The 19,218-nt window shown below is 38.4% G+C and overlaps 1 protein-coding gene across 2 annotated transcripts in view; it reads right to left on the bottom strand.

The window, feature by feature from the left end:
• LOC104984749 (cytochrome b5 reductase 4) overlaps positions 1-19,218 on the bottom strand; it is a 117,011-nt gene that overhangs the window by 8,110 nt on the left and 89,683 nt on the right. For both annotated transcript variants that reach the window (XM_010834654.1, XM_010834655.1), the window contains 4 exons: positions 16,190-16,330; positions 14,493-14,645; positions 7,607-7,757; positions 7,216-7,302 (listed from right to left, as the gene is read on the bottom strand). In XM_010834654.1, coding sequence (XP_010832956.1) covers positions 7,216-7,302; positions 7,607-7,757; positions 14,493-14,645; positions 16,190-16,330 — 532 coding nt within the window. The remainder of the gene's footprint in view (positions 1-7,215; positions 7,303-7,606; positions 7,758-14,492; positions 14,646-16,189; positions 16,331-19,218) is intronic.

Below are 19,218 nucleotides of genomic sequence, written 5' to 3'. Positions count from 1 at the left end.
ACAGCCTCAGATATGCACATGACACCATCCTAATGGCAGAAAGCAAAGAGAAACTAAAGAGCCTCTTGATGAAAGTGAAAGAGGAGAGTAAAAAAGCTGGCTTAAAACTCAACATTCAAAAACTAAGATTGTGACATCTGGTCCCATCACTTCATGGCAAATAGGTGGAGAAACAATGGAATCAGTGACAGACTTTATGTTCTTGGGCTCCAAAATCACTGCAGATGGTGACTCTAGCCATGAAATTAAAAGATGCTTGTTCCTTGGAAGAAAAGCTATGACAAACTTAGCATATTAAAAAGCAGAGATAACACTTTGTCAACAAAGGTCCATATAATCAAAGCTATGGTTTTTCCAGTAGTCATGTACCGATGTGAGAATTGGACCCTAAGGCTGAGCACTGAAGAATTGATGCTTTTGAACTGTGGTGTTGGAGAAGACTCTTGAGAATCTCTTGGACTGCAAGGAGATGAAACCAGTCATTCCTAAAGGAAATCCAATCCTAAATATTCATTGGAAGGACTGATGCTGAAGCTCTAATACTTTGGCCACCTGATGAAAAGAACTGACTCATTGGAAAAGTCCCTGAATCTGGGAAAGATTGAAGGTAGGTGAAGCGAACGACAGAGGATGAGATGGTTAGATGGCATCACCAACTTAATGGACATGAGTTTGAGTAAGCTCCAGGAGTTTGTGGTAGACAGGGAAGCCTGGTGTGCTGCAGTCCATGGGGTAGCAAAGAGTCAGACACGATAAAGTGACTGAAAAACAATGACAGAATACAATGCAGCTATTAAAAACCATGGTATAATGCGGGTTTTCTCAACTAGCACTGCTGGCATTTTGGGCAGAATAATTTTCTGTCATCTTGTGTTGTTCTGTGCACTGTAGGCTCTTAGCAGCATTCTTGGCCTCTACCCACTAGGTGCCAGGGGAACCCCCTTCATCAGTTGTTATAATCAAAAATGTTTCCAGACATAAATGCCCCCTAGGGTGTAGAATCCAGGTCAAGAATGTGAAGTTAAGTGGGCCTTAGAAAGCATCACTACAAACAAAGTTAGTGGAGGTGATGGAATTCCAGCTGAGCTATTTCAAATCCTGAAAGATGATGCTGTGAAAGTGCTGCACTCAATATGCCAGCAAATTTGGAAAACTCAGCAGTGGCCATAGGACTGGAAAAGGTCAAGTTTTCATTCCAATCCCAAAGAAAGGCAATGCCAAAGAATGCTCAAACTACCACACATTTGCACTCATCTCACACGCTAGTAAAGTAATGCTCAAAATTCTCCAAGCCATGCTTCAGCAATATGTGAACTGTGAACTTCCAGATGTTCAAGCTGGTTTTAGAAAAGGCAGAGGAACCAGAGATCAAATTGTCAACATCCACTGGATCATGGAAAAAGCAAGAGAGTTCCAGAAAAACATTTATTTCTGCTTTATTGACTATGCCAAAGCCTTTGACTGTGTGGATCACAATAAACTGTGGAAAATTCTGAAAGAGATGGGAATACCAGACCACCTGATCTGCCTCTTGAGAAATTTGTATGCAGGTCAGTAAGCAACAGTTTGAACTGGACATGGAACAACAGACTGGTTGCAAACGCGAAAAGGAGTACATCAAGGCTGTATATTGTCACCCTGCTTATTTAATTTATATGCAGAGTACATCATGAGAAATGCTGGACTGGAAGAAACACAAGCTGGAATCAAGATGGCCGGGAGAAATATCAATAACCTCAGATATGCCGATGACACCATCCTTATGGCAGAAAGTGAAGAGGAACTAAAAAGCCTCTTGATGAAAGTGAAAGTGAAGAGTGAGAAAGTTGGCTTCAAGCTCAACATTCAGAAAACTAAGATCATGGCATCTGGTCCCATCACTTCATGGGAAATAGATGGGGAAACAGTGGAAACAGTGTCAGACTTTATTTTTCTGGGCTCCAAAATCACTGCAGATGGTGACTGCAGCCATGAAATTAAAAGATGCTTACTCCTTGGAAGGAAAGTTATGACCAACCTAGATAGCATATTCAAAAGCAGAGACATTACTTTGCCAACAGAGGTCTGTCTAGTCAAGGCTATGGTTTTTCCAGTGGTCATGTATGGATGTCAGAGTTGGACTGTGAAGAAGGCTGAGTGCCGAAGAATTGATGCTTTTGAACCGTGGTGTTGGAGAAGACTCTTGAGAGTCCCTTGGACTGCAAGGAGATCCAACCAGTCCATTCTGAAGGAGATCAGCCCTGGGATTTCTTTGGAAGTAATGATGCTAAGGCTGAAACTCCAGTACTTTGGCCACCTCAGGCGAAGAGTTGACTCATTGGAAAAGACTCTGATGCTGGAAGGGATTGGGGGCAAGAGGAGAAGGGGACGACAGAGGATGAGATGGCTGGATGGCATCACTGACTTGATGGACGTGAGTCTGAGTGAACTCTGGGAGTTGGTGATGGACAGGAGGCCTGGCGTGCTGCGATTCATGGGGTCGCAAAGAGTCGGACATGACTGAGCGACTGATCTGACCTGATCTGATCTGATACATAGAACATACACAATACACTAAAGAGAAAATGTAGTTATAAAAGTATAGTCAGTAGGACTACATTATTTAAAAAATACAAAAGAAAACAAATAATACATGTATGTAAGTATGTGTGGGCAGGTGGAAAAGGGGAGAAAGAGAAAGAAAATGGAAAGATACAGACCATTACTTTTGCTTGGATGGTAAGACTACAGATGATTTTTTTCCCCATATATATTTTTCTATATAAATTCATATTAATTCTATAAACAGAGAAATCAACAAATCATCAAATTCCACTATTTACAGAGAAGAATATGCTACTAACTTTACTAAAATAAGGTTATTGTCTTCAAAAATGATTACTTTGAAAGGGAAGGAAAATATTTATTATATTTGTGTATTACAAAATGCTACCCAGGAGTCAATCTCATTGTAAAACTGTCCTTCCCCACAAAACTAATTCTGCAAAAGCAGAGAACTCAGAGTAGATGCATTCTACTGAGGGGGGAGGGAAGTACCGATGTATAATACTGAGCCAAGCAGGCCTCATAACACTGCTCAGTAAAAGACAAAAATATGAGACATTTAATTTGGATCACAGTTTACATAATAGCTACAGCTGTTGCTGTACATATTTATGTTCTGTTTTTCTCTCATTTTTCTTTAGGAAAGTATATGTAGGAGACTTCCCTAAACTTGGAATGTTGTGAACCAAATTCCAATTACTGGAGTTAATAGTCAAGTGTAATAGTATTTGGATAAAATTCAGGCAAGCTTTCTTTCCCTCCTCACATTTAAGCCTTAATGACATGAAAACTGAATTGAAACAGAAACATCCTAAAAAAGCACTTATGGTCTATCTATTTTCTGCAATTCTAGTAAATTTAGCAACGTGGGAAAATGAAGAGATCCATTTCCCGGATTGCATGAGAAAATAAGGCAACACAACATCCCTGCTTCCTATCATAGCCCTGGGGAACAGGCACATGACAGACGCTCACAAGTATTTCATGAATGAATGAACATTGCTACTGCTAAGTCACTTCAGTCGTGTCCGACTCTGTGTGACCCCATAGATGGCAGCCCACCAAGCTCCCCGATCCCTGGGATTCTCCAGGCAAGAACACTGGAGTGGGTTGCCATTTCCTTCTCCAATGCATGAAAGTGAAAAGTGAAAGGGAAGTCACTCAGTCGAGTCCCATTCTTCGCAACCCCATGGACTGCAGCCCACCAGGCTCCTCCGTCCATGGGATTTTCCAGGCAAGAGTACTGGAGTGGGGTGCCATCGAACGTTACAAATATACTAATTCTGGGCCCAGCACCTACTCTGCCATTTCACTGCCCCCTTTTGCAAACAATCCTATGATGTAGATATTGATGTCCCTTTTCATAGATGGAAAAAATGAAGCTCCATCAGATCAAGTAACTTGCTCAAGGTCACAAGGTTAGTAAGTTTCCATTATACAATTGTGTTTCAAAGAATTTCCCTTGCCAAACACATTATTTGGATAAACATGCTTGCTGAAAATGAAGGTACTAGATTACACACCAGTCTCAGCATCTATTTTTCCTATTCCTCCTTGTTCTACAAAGGACTGATTAGACACTGTGTCCTAATCCTACATAGAACAGGGTATTTCATTTAACTACACACGTTTTTATTGCCACAATCCAATAATAATCTAACCAAGATGATGTGTTCAAGTGTCACATTTTGTCATCAGAAATGTATTGGTAAAATGAGAAGTGATACAGGAGAGTCAAAATGTAGGAAAGTGTGATTTAACAGATAAAAAATAAAGCCTTAAATGTTAACTAAATGATGTTTATGACTGTAGCCCAACAGGCTCCTCTGTCCATGGGATTTCCCAGGCAAGAATACTGAGTGGGTTGCCATTTCCTTCTCCAGGGGTTCTTCCTGACCCAGGGATCAAACCCAGGGACAGCCTGCACTGGCAGGCAGATTCTTTACCACTGAGCCACCCTGGAAGCCCAACTAAATGATAGTTATGACCAATTAAAACTACCTTACATTAAATTTAAACTTTTACTTTCCTTGAATGTATGGGACTCAACAGTTATATATCTTGACTGAATACTACTACCAAAACCCATTGGTAAGCCTTCAAGGCCAGGTTTCTCCTCCATCTGCATAGTCTCAGAATATGGAAGGTTCCTGATAAATGTTCCAAAGCCACGTACCCATACGAAGCCATGCGTTTTCCAGTGAGGGTCTGACCATGAGTATCCAGGGAACACAGATCAGCCAGTGCTGGAAGTCAGTGCTAGTAGTGGGCCTCCAGCAAGGCGAGTGTATCTCCAGAAGGCCGAAGAGAAGGCAGGGAGCAGAGAACGCACAGGAATGGGAGCAGAAGAGAGAGGACAAAGGCGGGCTGGCAGTCAAAACACTCTCACTTCTCCCAGCAAACTGGAGCGTCTCCCTCACCTGATGAGTACTGTTAGAGCCACTCATCCAGAAGTGGGGAAAAAGGGGCCTTTCCTTATCCTCAAGCCTACACAATGCCACCAACCCAAATTACATGGACCATGCAAGAAAAAACACACAGGGGATGTTGTTAAAGAATACTTTGTGTTCAGAAGCTGTCAACACATACCCTTTACCAATTAGTTCTTACATCAAAGAAATACTGTTTGCCGAAATAATAGTAAATGAATTTTCCTTGTACAAGGAAAAGATCTTACAAAATACCATGTCCCCAAACTGCCAGAAGTACTTACAAAAGAAAAACCAAAAACTAGCCACAGAAGTATAGCTACGTCTGTCTAAAGTCTTTTAAATGATTGTTTAGAAAAAAGAAGCTCAAGTAGTCAATACAGAAATGAAATGCATATCCACAGAGGTCCTCCCTAACCACAATCCAAATAATCTGAGGCAGGGCTTCACAGTTTCCAAAGCATTTACACTGCCTTCTCTAGTCTGCACAATAGCCTTAGGAAGGAAGTATGACAGATGTCATTATTCTATTTTGAAGATAAAGAGACAGGCCTACAGAGTAAGTAATTTTTGAATACAGTTTCAAGCTAGTAAAGGGTAGACATAAAGCCAGAATTTAGGTCTTTAGGTTTTTTCATAAACGTTGCTTCCAATTTTCCACTTTGAGTGAAAAAGACACTAGAAAAACCCAGGAATCTGTATTTCTTTAAATTAGGCTCTAAATTGCCATGTAACTACTTAGACATAATAAATATTTTTAGGATTATGTTTTAAGTATATTAAGAAGAGAAAGCACTTCAAAGATCATTAAATTCAGATCATTCTTAATTTGTGCAAATTACTTACTAAACAAGAATGAGGGGGAGGATGGGAGACAACAGAGAGAAGACTAGAAGGAACCATGGCATCACCTTAGTGAAGATGTTTGGAAAATATTCTGAAGTACCTGGAGGCCCTGGGACAGCTGAGTTCCTGAAGTCTTTACCTTTGAAAAGGCAGAGAACTTTATCTATACTATACCGTCAAAAACATAAACATTTATGTCAGATACTTTGTGTGACTTAGGAAGTTCTGCAATTCTAGAAATAGTTTTTAACGATTACAAAAATGCTTCAGGATGTATGACAGCTTGTTCCATTCGCTCTTCTCCTAAAAGATGTGTTTTGAATTTCATACTGCTTTTACCTCTCTTTAGGGGAGATAGAGCATATGCCTGTTAACCTATCTCACCTTCTTCACTATGCTTGGGCTCCTTTTTCTATGAAACAAATTGTTACCTTGCTGTCCTTGCTGCCTCATTCTGCCACTGAGTTCAGCCTGCCTCAAATTTTTTTCCATGAACTATACTGGCATTTCCCAAAGTGTCTACTGAGGATCATTTGTGATATTTAATGTGTTTATGTAAACAAACAAAAATGAAGAGAATCTTGCTAAACAATGTATAATTAACCCCCTTTCTGGAAAGTCACAACAGGCACTGGCATGGATGGTAAAGCCTCTAAGAAATCCTGTAGTAAAGAATCATGTTTGCTTATTTAATTTGGCTGCACTGGGACTTAGCTGTGGCATGTGGGATCCTGAGTTGCATCATGTGGGCTCTTGGTTGCAGCATGCAGGATCTAGCTCCCTGACCAGGGATTGAACCCAGGCTACCTGCATTGGAAGCATGGAGTCTTAACCACTGGACCACCTGGGAAGTCCAAAACATCTTTATTTTTGTTTAACTCATCTCACCAAACTTATTTGATTTGTCCCCATTATAATTAGAAAATCTTGAATTACCAAACTGACTACACTGGATCATTTTCAAAGAAACCCAACTCACTATAAAACATAACATAAACAGAAAGCCCAGGAACTTCCCTGGCGGTCCAGTGGTTAGGACTCTGAGCTTTCAATGTAGGGGGTGTGGGTTCGATCCTTAGTTGGGGAATATGATCCCATGAGCAATGTGATGCAGCCAAAATTTTTTTTTAATTTAAAAAATCAATATAAAGTCCATTATATATTTTATCAATACATATTTGATGTCACCTTGACCTTATCAAATAGTATTTCTTTGGGGAAGGTGTATTAACATTACTTACATTTAAATTTTTTAAAAGAGAATTACTGATTTGTTTAGTTTTTATTAGAAGGAGTTTTCTGGTCAACTAAGAACTTGAACTGAAAGAGGTTAAGGTCTCAACTGACTGAACATGTATGAAAATATTTAAACACAGAGCTAATACTACTTTAATACCTTTTATCCTTAAATGCTAATTTCTCCAACTGGCTTCTCCAAATTATGTCATCCTCTGTTTTATTGAAGAACATCAGCTTCACTTTCCTTAAAAGAAAAAACAACAATTCAAAAGTACTATTTCAATTATATTTAAAATATGCATGAATGGAAAGTCTAACCGTGAATTACCATGAATGTTTTTTCAGTGTCAATTAGGTAATCAAAGGTAACAAAACTAAAGGAATCAAGTGAATAAAACAGCTTAGAGTAGAGGAGGAAGAGAAAGAAATGATGACTAAGGGATGAGAACATGTCTGTTGAAGTCCATTGAGTTTTTAATAGATTTAGAACACCTTCTACTAATCTAACAGCCTCACAAGGGACAGGAATTAAATGTAAAATGACATACCTGAGACTGGGTATATTAGTCAAAGCATAATTCAGTACTTTAACCATTGGTGTGAAGCCTGTTCCTGCTGCCAATAAAAAGAGATCTTCCAATTCTTGGAGCTGGGATATTATAAAATTGCCCTCAGGATTGCTTACAGAAACATAATCTCCTACACAACGAAATATACATGAAATCAGAAAAAAAAAAAAAATCAGGAAAACTGAAACAGTTAACCTAGCTGAATTAAGAACACTAGGAGAAGCAGGTTGCATAATTATTAGACTATATCTCAGTTTTCAAGGAATGTAAGCAGTTTTAAGAATATTCATTAGGCCCCCAAGTATGTCATTATACTCACATTTTCATTATAATCAAATTAATAATAAGGTTTTATTATACTTATTTCCCAACATTATTTTCCCAAACCATCTGGCGTCTCTAATTTATAAACTACTGCCACTAATTATCAATAAAGTCTTGATTCTAAACTATTGATAAAACTATTTAAAAAGCAGAGTCTGTGTATACCTGTCTTGCATAGTACAGAGTGGAGAATACATATTCACTACTTACATACTGATTCTTAATCATAGTAATAAACCTAGTAGGAGAAAAAAATTGAAATAGAAATACTTTCTAATATCTTATTATCTTTTTACTGTTAATTTTTTAATTACAAAAGTCACATTTCCTTACCAAAGAACATTTAAAAATATGCAAATATACAGCAATAAAAATCACTCCTAGATACTGTTAATAATTTGAGATAATTCTTTAGTCCATTTTAATTTTTTTAGTTTATTTTATTCCCCACTCCCTTCACTGAGGTTACTTCATACATCTGTAAAACAGATTCATTTGCCACACTCTGCATTCCATCTGGGATTCCCTGACATCACCAAACACAAGTTGCAGAACTTGCATTTTTTTCTGAAAGTTTTATATTTTTTTCACATAGTAAAATTCACTCTGCATCGTCTTTGACAAATGCATAGTCATGTGTCCACCATCTCAACAGCATACAGAATGCTTCTATCACCCTAAAAATTCCCCTTTGTATTCAACCCCTCACCCCACCCCTCACAACTATTTATCTGTTCCATTCCTACAGTTTTGCTTTTCCAGAATGTCATATAAATGGTAAAACTGTACAATTTGTAGCCTTTGAGCCTAGGTGGTTTGGCACAGCAAAATGCATTTTTAAAATATTATCTTATGTACTATTGTTTTCTTAGCTCAGTCTCCCAAGACAATAGAAATAAAAACAAAATAAACAAATGGGATGGACCTAATTAAACGTATAGGCTTTTGCACACAAAAGAGACCATAAAAAGAAAAAAAAAAGACAACGTACAGAATGGGAGAAAATATTTGCCAATGATGTGACAGACAAGGACTTAATCTCCAAAATATACAAACAGCTCATACAACTCAACAACAACAAAAAACAAACAACCCAATGGAAAAATAGGTAAAAGATCTTAGTAGACATTTCTTCAAAGAACATACAGATGGCCAATAGGCACATGAAGAGATGCTCAACATCACTAATCATTAGAGAAATGCAAATCAAAACCACAATGAGGAACCACCTCACACCAGTTGGAATGACCATCATTAAAAAATATACAAACAACAAATGCTGGAAAGGGTGTAGAGAAAAGGAAACCCTCCTACTCATTTGGTGGGAATGTAAATTGGTACAGCTACTATGGAAAACAGAGTGAAGGTTCCTCAGAAAACTGAAAATAGAATTACCGTACAATTCAGCAATCCTATGCCTGGGCATATACGTGGACAAATCAATAATTCAAAAAGAGACACGCACACCTATGTTCACAGCAGCACTATTCACAGTAGCCAAGACACAGAAATAATCTAAATGTTTAGCAACAGATGAATGGATAAATGTACATATATACAATCGGGTAATACTCAGCCATAAAAAAGAATGACATAATGCCATTTGCAGCAACATCAATGCAACTAGAGATTATCATACTAACCGCAGTAAGTCAGAAAGAGAAAGACAAAATATCATAAGATATCACTTATATGTGGAATCTAATGGCACAAATGAACGTATCTACAGAACAGAAACAGACTCACAGACATAGAGAAGAGACTTGTGGTTGCCAAGGGGGAGGAGGTGGGAGAGGGGAGGACTGGGAGTTCAGGATGAACAGGTATAAACTATTATATATAGGATGATAAACAACAAGGTCCTACCATAGAGCATAGGAAACTATATTCAATATCCTGTGATAAACCATAATGGAAAAGAATATTAAAAAAAGAATGTCTATATGTGTATAACTGAGTCAATTTGCTGTACAGCAGAGACTGACACAACATGTAAATCAACTATACTTCAATTAAAAAAATTTTTTTAAACACAACTGGAAAAAAAACCCACAAAATAAAACAAGAGCTGTTCTGAATTCCTATTAAAAACAAAGCATGATCAGAAACCATACTTGGGGCACACTACTACCAAATCTACAATCAAAATATTTGAATAAACCCTTTTCTGGTATGCAACTGATATAATCTCTGTGCACCACTCAAATAAGAGAACTGTCTTCAGGACATTTCAGAAATTTTCAATGTAATATTAAAAATAATAAAAAAAAATAAAGTTGTCCATACTTTAAAAAACAATTTCAAATGCTCTGGTTTATTTTTAATGCTTGGCTGCTCATCTCTTTTCCCTTTCTTGTCCATGGCAGGATAGTAAGAATTGGGTAGTAATTGATGAGTTAAACATTAGAAAGTAACAGAAGCTCCCTGTTATAATTTGAAAGGAACCATGAGAGCAGAATATCCTTGGGAAAAAATCAGCTGTTTGTTTACTAAAGAAGCCTCACAGAATGATATTATCTTGATAATTTCTGTCCACAGTCCAGTCTTTCCAATGTCATAAACTTGATTAGACTCAGGCATGGACCTAATGCTACTCTAATTCACAAGAGATTAAAGCATACCTGCCAGAATGGCAACGATTTTCAGCAGACCACCTGCATCTAGTAACCTGAGCTCCATCCGGGACTTCCACTCCCAGTGCAGGAAGATAAAAAATTGGACTATTTGGAAGGTCAAAATAATCATATAAAATTGCTCAATGAACACAGAATTGAAACAAAGTGGATAGTTGGATAAGGTAGCTCCTATAGGTCATAATGGAGTTTCATGAGTTATCACTGTCATGCCAGTGTAAAACCCTCTAAGGGGCACCAGTGTCTGTGCCATGAGAGCTCCCCTAGATGAAATTGAAAAAACACTGGCCTTACTATTTCAGCTTTCCTTTTGCATGCTGTAGGCTGACTCTCCACTCTGTTTTGTGTTACACAATGTCTACAGATAGGTTGTAAGACCACTGGTTAAGTTTCCACCTTCTATATTACAATTGTGCTGTCAGTCCTTCACGAGGTCGTATCACCTTCATTAGATCCGTAGGTATTCCAAAATTCTATAGGTTCACATTTATGTTCAATATTTTGATTTATGTAACCAAAGATGACTCATCACATTTGTTATATGTTGATTGCTGAGCTTAACTTTCAGATAGCAAAAATTTTCTCTATTTCCAAATTTCAGCAATCTATTTCACTCGATATTACTGCTAATGTGGTCTTAAAGGGGGAAGGGCACATTTATTGTTAGGCAAAAGACAGTGAAAAGCTGAAGACATAGAAAAAGGAGTAAAATAGTAAGGGAGGGAATCTCTAAATATTAGTAGATTTCATTATAGTCCCTTTATTAATTCTTTCAGAGTACTTTTATTAAAAGCCCATTATGTGCCAACTGCTCTGCTAGGGATGGGAAATACAAAGATAAGACAATCTATATCCTTAAACTCAAAGTTCTGTAAATAGGAAATATTATGTATTCTTATCCTAGAGCTATGAACAGTGTTAGTTACTGAGGGGTTCAGAAGAGGAGGGAAGTTTCATAAAGGAAGTGATATTTTTAAAAAATACTAAAACAAAGGTACTTGACAGGTAGAAAGAGGGTCAATGGGCATCCTACAAAGCTCATGTGTCAATGAATGAGGATGGCAAACTTGTAGAGCCTGAGTAGCACAAGTATTTTGTATAGTGAGAGGTGAAGCTGGAGAGTTCATCAAAGTCTTCATAGGCCATGAAAAGGGTGTAATCAGTTAGGTAATGGAGACCCATCCAAGGTATCAAACCTGCAGAGCAACATGATTAAATTGATTATCAGGGCAGATATGGATAAAGAACTGGAAAATGCAGATTAATAGTAAGATATCAGTTAAAGGCAACTGAGAGAGACCAGTTATAGATCAAGAGAGAAGTGATGAAGGATTGATCTAAGAGGTAGCAGAAAGGATAGAAAAGACAGATTAAAAAGCTACTGGGAGGTAGACTCATCAGAACTTAGCCACTGACTGGATTGGGAGGGAGGCAATGGTTGTCTGAGGAGGCCTTACAAATAGCTGAGAAAAGAAGAGAAGTGAAGGCAAAGGAGAAAAGGAAAGATATATCCATCTCAATGCAGAGTTCCAAAGAATAGCAAGGAGAGATAAGAAAGCCTTCCTAAGTGATCAATGCAAAGACATAGAAAACAATAGAATGGGAAAGACTAGAGCTCTCTTCAAGAAAATTAGAGACACCAAAAGAACATTTCAAGACAGAACATAAAAGAACATAAAAGACATCAAAAGAACATAAAAGACAGAAACAGTATGGACCTGACAGAAGCAGAAGATATCAAGAAGTGGCAAGAATGCACAGAAGTACTACTCAAAAAAGATCTTAATGACCCAGACAAACCACAATGGTGTGATCACTCACCTAGAGCCAGACATCCTGGAATGTGAAGTCAAGTGGGCCTTAGGAACTATGAACTAATCACTATGAACAAAACTAGTGGAGGTGATGGAATTCTAGCTGAGCTTTTTCAAATCCTAAAAGATGATGCTGTGAAAGTGCTATATTCAATATGCCAGCAAATTTGGAAAACTCAGCATTGGCCACAGGACTGGAAAAGGTCAGTTTTCATTCTAATACTGAAGAAAGGCAATGCCAAAGAATGTTCAAATCACTGCACAATTGCACTCATTTCACATGCTAGCTAGCAAAGTAATGCTCAAAATTCTCCAAGCTAGACTTCAACAGTATGTGAACCGAGAACTTCCAGATGTTCAGGCTGGATGAAGAAAAGGCAGAAGAACCAGAGATCAAATTGTCAATATCTGTTGGCTCACAGAAAAAGCAAGAGAATTCCAGAAAAACGTCTACTTCTGCTTCACTGACTATGCTAAAGCCTTTGACTATGTGGAAAATTTTTCAAGAGATGGGAATACCAGATGACCTTACCTAACTCCTGAGAAATCTGTATGCAGTTCAAGTAACAGAACCGGACATGAAACAACAGACTGGTTCCAAATTGGGAAAGAAGTAAGTACGTCAAGGCTGTATATTGTCAGCCTGCTTATTTAACTTATATGCAGGGTACATCAGGTGAACACTTGATTAGATGAAGCACAAGCTAGAATCAAGACTCCGGAGAAGGCAATGGCACCCCACTCCAGTACTCTTGCCTGGAAAATCCCATGGATGGAGGAGCCTGGTAGGCTGCAGTCCATGGGGTTGCGAAGAGTTGGACACGACTGAGCAACTTCACTTTTACTTTTCACTTTCATGCATTGGAGAAGGAAATGGCAACCCACTCCAGTGTTCTTGCCTGGAGAATCCCAGGGATGGCGGAGCCTGGTGGGCTGCCGTCTATGGGGTTGCACAGAGTCGGACACGACTGAAGCGACTTAGCAGCAGTAGCAGCAGCAGAATTAAGACTGCAAGGAGAAAGACCAATAACCTCAGATATGCAGATGACATCACACTTATGGCAGAAAGCAGAGAGGAACTAAAGAGACTTGATGAAAGTGAAAGGAGAGAGTGAAAAAGTTGGTTTGAAACTCAACATTCAGAAAACTAAGATCATGGCATCTGGTACCATTACTTCATGGCATATAGATGAAGAAACAATGGAAAACAGTGACAGACTTTATTTTCTTGTGTTCCAAAATCACTGCAGATGATGACTTTAAATTGAAATTAACTTAAATTGAAATAAACATGAAATTAAGATGCTTGTTCCTTGGAAGAATAGCTATGACAAACCTAGACAGCATGTTAAAAAGCAGAGATATTACTTCACTGACAAAGGTCTGTATAGTCAAAGCTGTGGTTTTTCCAGTAGTCATGTATGGATGTGAGACTGAACCATAACGAAAGCTGAGTTTCAAAGAATTGATGCTTTTGAACTCTGGTGTTGGAGAAGACTCTTGAGAGTCTCTTGGATTGCAAGATCCAACCAGTCCATCCTAAAGGAAATCAGTCCTGAATATTCATTGGAAGGACTGATGCTGAAGCTGAAGCTCCAACACTTTGGCCATCTGATGCAAAGAACTGACTCATTGGAAAAGACCCTGATGCTGGGAAACATTGACGGCAGGAGGAGAAGGGGACAACAGAGGATGAGATGGTTGGATGGCATCACCGATGTGATGGCCATGAGTCTGAGTAGGCTCTGGGAGTTGGTGATGGGACAGGGAAGCCTGGGCATGCTGCAGTCTACAGGGTTGCAAAGAGTTGGACATGACTGAGTGATGAAACTGAACTGAACTGAATGGGAAGACTCAGGGAAGACTCAAGTTTCCAAATGGGGTGGAGGATGAACAGATAATATTTTGCAAAGAAGCAAAGAACAGATGAGGAATATGGAAGCAATATGGTGAGACTAAGAGAACACAACTTTGGCTGCAGACATGGTGAGTTTAAGATATTTGACAGATTCCACAAGGAAGTAACCAAAGGAGAGTGTAATATGTGATCCAATCTAGAACACAATCTAAATTAAAAAAAAAAAAAATACTAACCAATCTGAAGCTGATCAAGCTCTGGTGTGAAGAATCCAGCAGGGTAGATTTTGATCAAAAAGTAGATGTATATATTGTTGGGAAGAACTGGTTCCTTGAACTCTGAGAATAAGGAATCACATACAGGTGTATATGGCTTCACAATTTCAGTACCTCGAGAAAGTCAAAACAAAGAAATTCAATTCTAAAAATCTAAACAAATGAAGATGAAACATAAAAATGTTATGATGCTATCAGTATATATTTAAAACTGCACCCTTAATGTAACATATTTCTAACTATGTTCTATATGTATACAGCACATGCATATATACTCTAAGCCAAAATGTGTTGAAATAATTTTAACAAATCAGTAATTCACCATAATATGAATAACCTGTTTTTATTAAGTGTGGCATAAAATGATAGGATTTTATGCTAATAAACTTAAAACAACCATCTTTGCCATCAGCATATAAGCTTTGTAATGGGCCACAACAAAAATGGCATCAGAAGTTTACACAGAGATACAAGGAGATACTTACACAATAATTTTAATTATATACCAAAATTTTAACAATGAATACTGATGGCCAATGGGATAATTTGAGTTTTAGGAAGGCATGAATTTTTGAATTATTTTAACAATTTATCATTTTATGCATTATTTTGGTAATTGAAAAGAACACTAATCCAACTACTACTAAGAATATAAAAATAAAAAACAGGGTAAAATTAGTAAGAAGCCATGTTATATTTTAGCTAGCCAAAATCCAAAGAAAGAGGAGTTAACACATTTGAAAGACCAAAATTTTATACATGGCTCCCTCACATATATGAAATTAACTATGTGTAAATTAGATACAATACTTGGACAATAAATACACTGGGGAAGATATCAGTTATTGAATAACTTGGCATTAGTGATGATGAAGAGAAAAATTGAACAGTGTGTATAATACACTATATTTATCAAATCCTGGCTGGTAGTCTGTAAAGCTACTTGCTGGAAACACTAGGACTGACATGGGAATGTTACCTTTTCAGCTTCAACAGATTAAGAAGATATTAGACAACAGCTGGAAGGGTATTTAAAACGAGGTAATTTGGGGGTGAAAATAAAGGAAAGAGCATTTACACAGTAAGGAATACACTTACAAGAGCTTCTTTTACTGGTGGCACATGCAAGGAAATCATCTATAATCATCCACTCATTTTCAGCTTTATAAATTCAACTTCATAAACAACCTTGAACTTAAAACTGGCTAATAAGAGATGCTAGTGTATGTTTCTGGTAGCTGTCTTCACAGAAGACTGTGTGCTCTCTAACCTCTTTCTTTTAAGGCTTTGCTAATAACAGATTCCCTGTGGGAGGTAATGGCAACCCACTCTAGTATTCTTGCCTGGGAAATCCCAAGGACAGAGGAACCTGGCAGGTTGCAGAGTCAGAGACAACTTAGCAAGTAAACAACAACAAAAGTAATAAATTACAATGCTGGTGGCACCGTCTCTGTGACGAGTGACAATTTCTTTGCTCCACACAGTGATGCAGCGTAGCTAGAGTTCCCACTTGCAGGCACTCTGCATCCACAAACCCAGAAATGGGATATCACAAAGACCAGCTGCCCAGAAACGCTTCACTAATAACCTACATGGGTGCTTACATTAGTACTGATTACAAACTCCTTATTAAAGAAAATGTTTCTGCAAAGCCTCACCTGTAATAGGTAGCCTGAGGTAAACGTGTTGCCCAACTGGCACCTCAAGATGTGTGCTTGGTGGCAGCATTAAGCAGAACAGCTTCGTATCATGAGTCACATCTTCCTTGGAAACTAACTGGCATTTTCTGTAGAACAAACCTAGAAAGAAGTTCATTTTCTCTTAGTGACAAATAAATTAGGTAAGAAGTACTCCCAGACCCACTACTCAAAAGCACAGACTCAGCTTCTGCTCTTTAGTGAGCTTGAATTTCACTAACAGGTCTATGACATTAAAATAAATTCATCACTATTTTGAAAATCTTATAGTGTTAGTTTTTTCCATTTTACTTCCTGACATATCCATTTTCTAAAACCTGTAAATACTTCCGTAATTTGAAAAAACAGCTCTATAAAATGAGTGTTATTTGCTCATGTCTGTTTTTATAGCATGTTAAAACCATTACAGTATAAAAAATGAAAGCCTAGTTTTTTCTTCTTAAATTTACTTTTTAAAATAATTTCATCCTTTATGCCTTTATCAATAGCTATATAATTAAATTGTAGATGTGAAAAATAGTTGATAACCATCAAAGTTCATTTTAAATTCTTTTCTTACAGAATGGCAAAGTCCTGAAACTCAACCATTTAAAGTTTAACAATACCAGCACTATTCAATAACTTATAAATATTTCTTTGATAAAGGCAGGAAAATATACATTCTTGTGTCTCTGTATGTGTGTTATATATACACAAACAAAATCTATATGTATATGAATTATAGGACATTTCAACAGTCAAAATATGATTAAAACAAAAATAAACAGGTTAATAAGGGTATAAGCTCTGATTATCTGGAAAAATTTAAATGAACTACTGAAGATGGCAGGTTTGTGGTACTAAAATACAAATAAAAGGAACCAAGTATTTCTATAAATACTGGAAATATCTGAAGTTAATACCCTAAGCTCAGGAAATATTTGCATACAGAGCAAAATAATACCATTGGATTAGAAAATCTTATTACAGAAGTTCTGACAGCATGAATATTTTCACTGGCAAATTCTCTTTTGAATGTAAACAACATACCAGAATAGACTAATGACACTGATTTGTTTCATAATTTCCTCTTTTTTATAAAACAGCATTCACAGAGATGTATCAGGAATTAATCCTAATAAGGCATCTTTGGCCATGTGAAGAGTCGACTCATTAGAAAAGACCCTGATGCTGGGAAAGACTGAAAGCAAAAGGGGGTGGCAGAGGATGAGACAGTTAGATAGCATCACCGATTCAATGGACATGAATCTGAGCAAACTCTGGATGGTACTGGAGGTCAGAGGAGGCTGGTATGCTGCAGTCTGTGGGGTCGCAAAGAGTTGGACACGACTTAGCGACTGAACAAAAACAATAACAAAGCATCTTATTATCCTAATTAAGCTCTTTTTTCTAACCTAAAAATATTTAAGTAGGTAAAGATTTACTTCAGACCTTAGCATTTGAAGGCCCTACATCAAATAATCAATGGTTAGTAGAAAACTAAAATTCACATAGAATCCTAAGAAACCATTTTGGCCACAGTTTCATCCAATTCTCTTCCCTTTTCGCTTGGTGCCCCAAAGACCCTGGTCACTACATCTTTCTACCCGCTACCACGGTAGCTCAGCGTGCACACGAACTTCAGCGCACATCGTGGCCAAGGCAGAATTTAGACAAGATCATGGCCAAGGGCACCATCCCAGAATTATACCAGAAGGCCCAATCCAGTGCTAGACTGACGAAGGATCAAAGGAGCTAGGCTCACCCACAAGAAGAAATGAAGGTTCAGATGATCTCCTTTTCTCTTCCTCTAGACCCTTCCTGTGACCCAGAGTGGAAATATTGGGTTGGCCACAGAATTCATTCAGGATTTTCCATAAGGTGTTACAGAAAAACCAGAACAGATATTTGGCCAACCAATATGTGATGAGGGCTTCCCTTGTAACTCAGTGGGTAAAGAATCTACCTGCAATTCAGGAGACCTGGGTTCAATCCCTGGGTTGAGAAGATCCCCTGGAGGAGGAAATTGCAACCCACTCCAGTATTCTTGCCTAGAGAATCCCATGGACAGAGGAGCCTGGCAGGGTACAGTTCATGGGGTCACAAGAGTTGGACACGACTTACACGACTTAGCGACTAAATCACAATATGCAATGAGACCTCCAGGTCTAAACACATGAAAGTTATAAATCAGACAAATAACTGTTAATAAGTTCTGTGCTGCACCCTGAAATGTACCTTCATAATGCCCCTTTAGAAGGCTAGGTTCAAATTCAGGATTTGTGAACTCCTCAGAGTTCCATGCAGGAAGAAGGCAAGGGGATGAGTGTTGCACCCCCAAACTGTTAATGGCCTGAATCCTGCTCTTCTCAGTCCCGCTGTCTGACCCTGAGTGGAGCCTTGTGTGGATGTGGGGACACTAGCCCATATGTTCAAGCTTATCTACTTGCTGTCCCCATAACCAGCCTTGGCCACTCCTTGGATAGGCTTCCCAGGTGGCTCAGTGGTAAAGAATTGCCTGCCATTGCAGGAGACGCAGGTTTGATATCTGGATAGGGAAGATCCCCCAGAAAAGGGAATGGCTATCACTCCAGTACTTTTGCTTGGGAAATCCCATGGACAGGGGAGCCTGGTGGGCTATAGTCAATGGGGTCCCAAACAGTCAGATACAACTTAGTGACTAAACAACAATTTCATGGATAGAAGTGGATTTGGGGTCATTTGCGCAGGGAATTCTGGGGCTCCAGATACCTGGAGTGCAATGATTAAGGAAAGAGCTTCAATTCTGGGGGGACAATTCCTCGCTTTGCACACTCCTCACCCTGTGAAGGATGTGCGGTTGGTGGAGAGTCCTTGTGTTGTTCTCCAAGCACGGAATCCAAGGTAGGTGTCCCTCATGAAAAGGTCCAGGGGCCACAGTGCTTTCCTCTAATCAAATCTAGTGCATACCCTCTGATGAAAAGACTCATCTTCAGACCTGACAATTTCACCTCTAGCCTTTGTCAGAAAGG

Source organism: Bison bison, unplaced genomic scaffold, assembly GCF_000754665.1.
Source record: "Bison bison bison isolate TAMUID 2011002044 unplaced genomic scaffold, Bison_UMD1.0 scf7180017864035, whole genome shotgun sequence".
Taxonomy (NCBI): Eukaryota; Metazoa; Chordata; class Mammalia; order Artiodactyla; family Bovidae; genus Bison; species Bison bison.
This window is presented reverse-complemented; position numbering and strand designations above follow the sequence as displayed.